The sequence below is a fragment of the Arachis duranensis genome, chromosome 6 (assembly GCF_000817695.3).
Source record: "Arachis duranensis cultivar V14167 chromosome 6, aradu.V14167.gnm2.J7QH, whole genome shotgun sequence".
NCBI classification, from domain to species: Eukaryota; Viridiplantae; Streptophyta; class Magnoliopsida; order Fabales; family Fabaceae; genus Arachis; species Arachis duranensis.
This window is the reverse complement of record NC_029777.3, coordinates 105,899,587-105,906,652: the sequence shown is the minus strand read 5'-3', so window position 1 is coordinate 105,906,652 and position 7,066 is coordinate 105,899,587. Positions and strand designations below refer to the sequence as shown.

Here is a 7,066-nt window from a genome sequence, read left to right as displayed (position 1 = left end):
AATAATAATAATAATAATAATAATAATAATAATAATAATAATAATAATAGGTAATTATAGCTCTGTTTCACGACTACACACTCTAATGTTATTTTGCGAGCACTTGTACTTATTTAACCTCTTTAACTAAAATCAAGTGAGACTAATTCTCCATACTTATTAAGAAAGCTAAGAACACAAGAGAAATGAAGATTTAGTAGAAAGAGTATTTTATTACTCAAGTGTTTTTTATAAATGACTCACCCATACCAAACTATTTTAACTCTCATATTCTTTTATTTATAGTCATCCACCTCCTTAATGGACGTTCATGATTAAATTAATAAAAAATTAATCAACGGTTTAGATTGGGTGTCCAAAACTTTCATTATAAATATCTAACCTAATACGTTTATCTAAATATTTCTAGATTCTTCTATATTTCTCTTCATACTTCTACATACATCTATACTCTTCTAGAATGGTCTATCATCTTCTAGAACTTTTTAGAGTCTTTCGAGACTTTTCATGACATTCTAGAACGATTCAGAATCATCCTGAATATTTTCAAACACTTTAAATACTATACAAAATTACAAACACTATTGAATCTAATATTTTCAAATTTACCGCGACAAATGTCTATGTTACCATTGCATGTTTTTTAATGTAATTAGATGGGCATGGTCAATAATATGGATTCATTTTATTTATTTATTTATTTACTGAATTTTCTGCTAACTGAAAAACAGAAAAAGAAGGAAGAGTGAGAGAGATTGAACTAAAAGCTATTGTTGATGAATATAGGGTGGTCCATCATTTAGAGCTGTGTGAACATGTTTGTGGTCCAAATATGGGGAAGTGGTTGTTGGTTCATCCACTTTCTTGAATCATGGCAACAAGCAAAGCCACATTTAAGACCATGTTAATTGTCTTAAATAATGGAATAGATGAGTTATATGCATGTGAAATTGTGAGTTTTATACTTTCATTTGTGGCACTTGTTAGTTGCCTTGTTTTATAGATAATGCTATAAAGATTTTCAAGCGTGAATGGATTCTTTTTTGAGGATGTGTCCTTTAGTCCTTTATTATTTAGCTTTTGTATTATGTTTGAAAATGATATTTCATCTGTGATGCTTGTGGAATGTGTGTTCAACTAAGAACCCCATTTGGTATGGTATAGTGAAGTTTAGATGTGTATTCAGTTCGCCATTGATTTTTTAAGTCTATTAACTTTTCTGCTATGAAAATTGGGGTTTCTTTGTACACGAGACAAATGAAATTGAAAATGTTCCCAATCAGTTTAGAAAATTACACTCACCTGACTGAGGAATTGGTGAAATTCAACTTGATTCCCCTTTATCTCTAAAAACATGCATTGACTTCCTTGAAAATTGAGATTTAGGTAATAATACACCGAGTACCTTTGTATTTTATAAAATACAGTAAACATAGCAAATTTCAGGGGTCACAATGAATTCCACCAAATTTCAGGGGTCAGTGTAATTTTCTCTGATGGTAAACCACTTGGAAATAACTTGCATGTTCATTCTTTCAATATTTATTTATTTATTTATTGTCCTGAGGTTGGAGGATTGTGTTGAAAATATGATCAAGTTTGTTAAATATAATGCATCTTTGCTATATTATGTGATGCATCCAAGTGAGAGTGCTGTGAGCAACATGAATATTGTCTTGTTAAATATTAAATACATCTCTAATGAATGTTTTTGATTACCTGCTTAATATTTTGCTTATTCGGTTGTTAACAATTCTTTTAACATCGTTTGCCTTTCTTTATAAGCTAAAATAATTTCGATTTGAATTTATGCAGGTATGTGTCATCTGAATTGGCTACAGATATCACAATCACTGTCGGTGAAGTTAAGTTTTGCCTTCACAAGGTACAGTATTTTCAGAATCTTTGCTATTTGTCCTGTTAATATTAACTAAGAAATTGGTATTTATGGTTAAAAACTTCATATATTTTCTTTGTATGTATAACTAGCAAGTTATAGATATGTAGGAGTTTTTCTTTTCATTAATAAAACCAGCCACTAGACTCAATTCAAAAATAAAAAATTTGAATTTGACAATAAGGCTACCATAGTATGCGGTTTTACTTTGTGAACATTGAACTTTCACTATTCACAGTTCCCTCTACTCTCCAAGAGCAATCGATTACAGAGGTTAGTATCGAAGGTTGATGAAGAGAATTCTGATGAAATATACTTGGATGACTTCCCTGGAGGACCGAAGGCCTTCGAAGTTTGCGCAAAATTCTGCTATGGAATGACAGTTACTCTAAATCCTTATAATGTAGTGGCTGCTCGTTGTGCTGCGGAATTCCTTGAGATGACTGAAGATATCGATAAAGGAAACTTGATTTTCAAGATTGAGGTGTTTTTGAACTCTAGTATCTTTCGTAGCTGGAAAGATTCGATAATTGTTCTCCAAACAACAAAGGCTCTTCTTCCATGGTCTGAGGATCTGAAGATCATTGGGAGATGCATTGATTCCATTGCTTCAAAGACTTCAGTGGACCCAGGCAACATCACTTGGTCTTACACTTATAACCGGAAATTAACAGAACCGGATAATATTGTGGAGGAGACATCCCAAGAGAAAGTTAAGCATGTTCCAAGGGATTGGTGGGTTGAAGATATATGTGAATTGGACATTGATCTTTATAGAAGAGTGATGATTACAGTGAAATCAAAGGGAAGAATGGATGGTGTTGTGATTGGGGAGGCACTAAAAATCTATGCTATAAGATGGTTACCCGATTCTGTAGATGAATTGGTGTCTGGTGCCCACGCCCAGAGGTACAAAACTTTGGTAGAAACCATTGTGTGTCTGCTGCCGAGTGATAATGGCGTTGGTTGTTCATGTAGCTTCTTGCTCAAGTTATTGAAAGTGGCAATACTAGTTGAAGCTGATGAGTCATCGAGAGAAGAGTTGACGAAGAGCATCAGCCTGAAATTACATGAAGCTTCTGTGAAAGACTTGTTGATTCCAGCAAGGTCTCCTCAAAGTACTATGTTTGATGTTGATTTGGTACAAGGTCTTTTGAATCGATACATGAGTGAAGAAAAGGACGGCCTTAATTTCGAAGCCAATGAGAAGAAAGATAAAGTAAATGATGAATCCCTTTTGAGGAGTATGTCCTTGTTGAATGTTGGCAAGTTGGTTGATGGTTATATCAGAGAAATTTCGCACGATCCGAATCTCAGCCTTGCTAGTTTTATTGCTTTGTCTCAGTCAATTCCGAAGTCTGCTAGGCCAAATCATGATGGTTTGTACAGAGCTATTGATATCTACTTGAAGGTAAGATTTCGTGAAACCACCATATTCCATGATAATACCTTGATTTGACTCGAGATTCTTTCGCTGGTGTTGTTTCTATGCATGTGATCTTGGGAAAAATGTTTCTCTTGGGTTGATTAATTCAGAGTATATGCTTTGGTGAACTAAAAAATGTTGTATACTTGTGATTATCATGTAATTGTTCTCATGCATCTTTAACAAATTTGATGACATCTTAGTATTAAAATCATTCTATAATCTTCAGGAGCACCCTGGTCTGACAAAAGCTGAAAAAAGGAACATATGTGGACTCATGGATGTCAAAAAATTAACCATTGATGCGTCGACACACGCCGCTCAAAATGATCGTCTTCCTCTCCGGGTTATAGTGCAGGTTCTCTATTTTGAGCAGGTCAAAGCTTCTGCCATCCCTCAATCCATTAATAACATTCCACACGGCCCTTCAAATGCCGACTCAAACGGAGACGATGAATGCAAACAAACTGAGGGTGAGAGCTGTCAATACCTTGACAACCAAGTATGTCACTTGAAAGAAGGAGAGTTGTGCAAGAATGGAAAGTTGAACAAGAAGAATAGCAAGAACAGCCGGAGCGGCACGCAGTTGTTGCCTTCTCGGTCGAGGAGGATCTTTGATAAGTTGTGGAATGTGGGAAAAGGACAGGCAGAGAATAGGAGTTCAGAGACTTCAGGGAGTTCTAATAGCCCAGCTTCAATAGTTCCTGGGGACACCAAATCTTCTGGTTCATCTTTAAGACACCGGAGGCATTCTATATCTTAGTTGAATTTTGATATGAAAAAATTGTTCAAAACAAGCGAAGGAGATGATTCAGAATTGTTATGGAAGTGTAAAGTGGTGTAGGATGTAATGTAAGGTAATGTATGTATTTTGGTATGCATGCACAGGAATTGAAGAAAATGTGTACATTTTTTTGGCGGGTGTCTAATATTTGATATTTTGATGGTAATCACAATTCGCAAGATTTTTCATCTAGGTAATGTTTATACAACTTTGTTTTTTGGAACCCTTTGGTTTCTAACGAAAATAAAATAATTTGGTTTTTAACTATGGAAAAAATAAGAGATAAATTAGTTCTTAAGATAAGCTATTACAAGTAATGTATCTTGCATTTTTTTTTAGTTAGAAATCAGATTGTAATTTATTTTGGTTAAGGAGGGAACTATTCATAGAAAATGATTAGGGATTGAATTTAGTGATATTCTATTTTTCATTGAAAATTTTGCAACGTGACATTTGACATGGTACTCCATATTGATCCATGTAGCAAGTGGTGAATTTTAATTCCTCAGTTCTTAATTTTCATTTCCAATAATCTTATTCCTAAAAATAGCATTTTTGGGAATAACTTTTGAAAGTGTTTTTGGAGTATCATTTGATATTTATAAGAGGTGAATTAATTTAGAACTGGAATTTGTATTGAAATTTATAAATAAAATGAAATCAGCTTAAATTTAAAGAAACATTATTATACTATCATCTTATAAAGATTAAAACCTTAGTATTTACTATTTAATAATTTGCTATGGAATTTGAATCTTCGATACTAATTTAAGTAGACGATCGAATTAAATATAATTAGAATTTTATTTAAAAGTCTGTCATTGACTAATAAACTAATAAATTGGTGTATATACAAAATTAATAAATTGGTATATATACAAGACAAAATTCAAACTTTCTTTAAGCGGAAATAACCATTAAGTTGGTTAACATATTGATTTCTATCTTCTTATTTCTTTCCCATGTTTTTTTTGTACACTTTTCACGATTTCTGTTGCCCATTAAAAAAACACAAAGCAGGTCCAAAAAAAATCTCATTTTATTTACCAACTCGTCTCTTTGAAACCCGACCCGAATCAGCAGCGCCAAGCTTCTCAAACTCGCTCTCAGTTTCCATTTTTTCCTTTTCTCTAACAGAACAAACATCAAACACCTTCTCTGCACAAAACAGCAGAGAATAACTTTTGAAAACATGCAACGTTTGAAAACTCTGCTGCCTGAAAAATGTAGATTCTCTCTTCGCACACTATGCTCTCATCCTCGAGCTTTCTCTGCTCAAGTGCACCACCATATCGATGATGATCACGATGATCCCCAACAGCAGGTCAATTTTATTTTGTTTTTATTTAAATATAACCTTTTAAAAAAAAATTCAATTATTTGTTTCTTTGGTTTTAGATTTTGGTTGAAGGAAGAGCGAAATCGAGAGCAGCTATACTCAACAGGCCATCTTCACTGAATGCGCTCACAACTTCAATGGTTCGCATTGCCGTTTTTGTTTCCTTTTCTTGTGCGTTTTGTGGCTGTACGGTTCCTGTGGTTGTGAACGGCAAGTCGTTTTTTTGGTGTTGTAGGTTGCTAGGCTTAAGAGGCTATATGATTCGTGGGAAGAAAATTCTGACATTGGCTTTGTCTTAATGAAGGTATGTTATTACTGTCTTTTCTTTGAGAGTTGTTTACCATGTTTTTAAGTACGTAATTCAATTCAAGCTGTTTAATTTGTAGTTGTACCATGATGAAACCATTATTGAAATGAAAAATTGTCTTAATGGCAAGTTGTTCAAGCTGTTTAGCTGGACAATTCGGTTTTTATGACTGAACTACATTTTTGTAACATAGTTTTATATCGCGAGCTAGTGAAGTTACATAAAGGCTTTGATAATGTAGGGTTTGTTTTTCTTCTAACTTTTATTATTTTTTCATCTAAGGAGTCTTGTATATTGGTTGTTGTTTCGAGTCTGAATTGCTATGTTGAATTCTTTTGAAGGGTAGTGGCAGAGCTTTCTGTTCTGGTGCAGATGTTGTTAGGCTGTATAACTCACTGAATGAAGGTAGGTTTTGTTTTATTGTTTGATGAACAAGTTTTGTTATCTGTCCATCTTTCAATTCGATACATTAAAAATTAAGCAATATGTCAAATTTCTTGTGTTTATTATGAAAGGAAATGTTGAAGAAGCTGAACAGTTTCTCAGAACATTATATTCATTCGCATATCTTCAAGGGACATATCTTAAGCCACATGTAAGTTTTTTATCATTTCCCAAATTTTTGTTTGAAATATTGAGTATTAATACTTTGTAGTGGAAATACAAGAAGGATATAAGATATATACCTATAACATTTTTTAGGGGGTTATATTATCTACTACAGTTTAAAACAACTGAGTGTGAAGGAAATAGAACTATCAAAGTGTGTGTTGGTATTTGTTTTTATAAAAAAGTAACTTTTTAATGCAGGTTTATAAAAAGATGAAACGTAAACTGATTTAACCCTTTTGCATCAAGTTTAAAGCTACTGGCAAGATTGCTTAGGGTAGTTAAGCTTACTCATACAATTTAATTTACATCATCATTCATTTATCTGGACTTATCATACGATAGAATCTCTCACCTTTAGGATGTGTGCGGTTCAAGTATTACTTTGTTATAAAGATTCCATTCCTATGGGAATCAAAGATACCCAAGGGGAAGGTGGGAATTGAAATGATGGTATTTTGATTCCCTGGAATCAAACTTGCTTAGGAATAGCTTTTCAAACTTTGAATCAAACATAGGAATATGATATTCCCATCTTAAAATTCCTAGGAATTATTTATAATTCCTCCAACCACACACACCCTTAGTGATTTACTTTTGTCAGGATAACACCTCTAGAAATGATAATACTATGTTGTTAATACTACTGCTACAGTGATAATGATTAATGAGGCTCCATGGGATTGTTCATTATTTGATGATCA

General features: G+C 33.3%; 2 protein-coding genes across 2 annotated transcripts in view; both read left to right on the top strand.

The window, feature by feature from the left end:
* The window catches only part of LOC107495555 (BTB/POZ domain-containing protein NPY1), a 6,061-nt gene extending 1,766 nt beyond the window's left edge, over nucleotides 1–4,295 (top strand). The window contains exons 3-5 of the mRNA XM_016116697.3: nucleotides 1,816–1,885; nucleotides 2,136–3,308; nucleotides 3,553–4,295. Coding sequence (XP_015972183.1) covers nucleotides 1,816–1,885; nucleotides 2,136–3,308; nucleotides 3,553–4,086 — 1,777 coding nt within the window. The 3' untranslated portion in view covers nucleotides 4,087–4,295. The remainder of the gene's footprint in view (nucleotides 1–1,815; nucleotides 1,886–2,135; nucleotides 3,309–3,552) is intronic.
* Nucleotides 4,296–5,148: 853 nt separating this feature from the next.
* Nucleotides 5,149–7,066, top strand: part of LOC107495556 (3-hydroxyisobutyryl-CoA hydrolase-like protein 2, mitochondrial) — a 5,301-nt gene continuing 3,383 nt past the window's right edge. Inside the window, exons 1-5 of the mRNA XM_016116698.3 lie at nucleotides 5,149–5,431; nucleotides 5,506–5,586; nucleotides 5,682–5,750; nucleotides 6,095–6,158; nucleotides 6,269–6,348. Coding sequence (XP_015972184.1) covers nucleotides 5,300–5,431; nucleotides 5,506–5,586; nucleotides 5,682–5,750; nucleotides 6,095–6,158; nucleotides 6,269–6,348 — 426 coding nt within the window. The 5' untranslated portion in view covers nucleotides 5,149–5,299. The remainder of the gene's footprint in view (nucleotides 5,432–5,505; nucleotides 5,587–5,681; nucleotides 5,751–6,094; nucleotides 6,159–6,268; nucleotides 6,349–7,066) is intronic.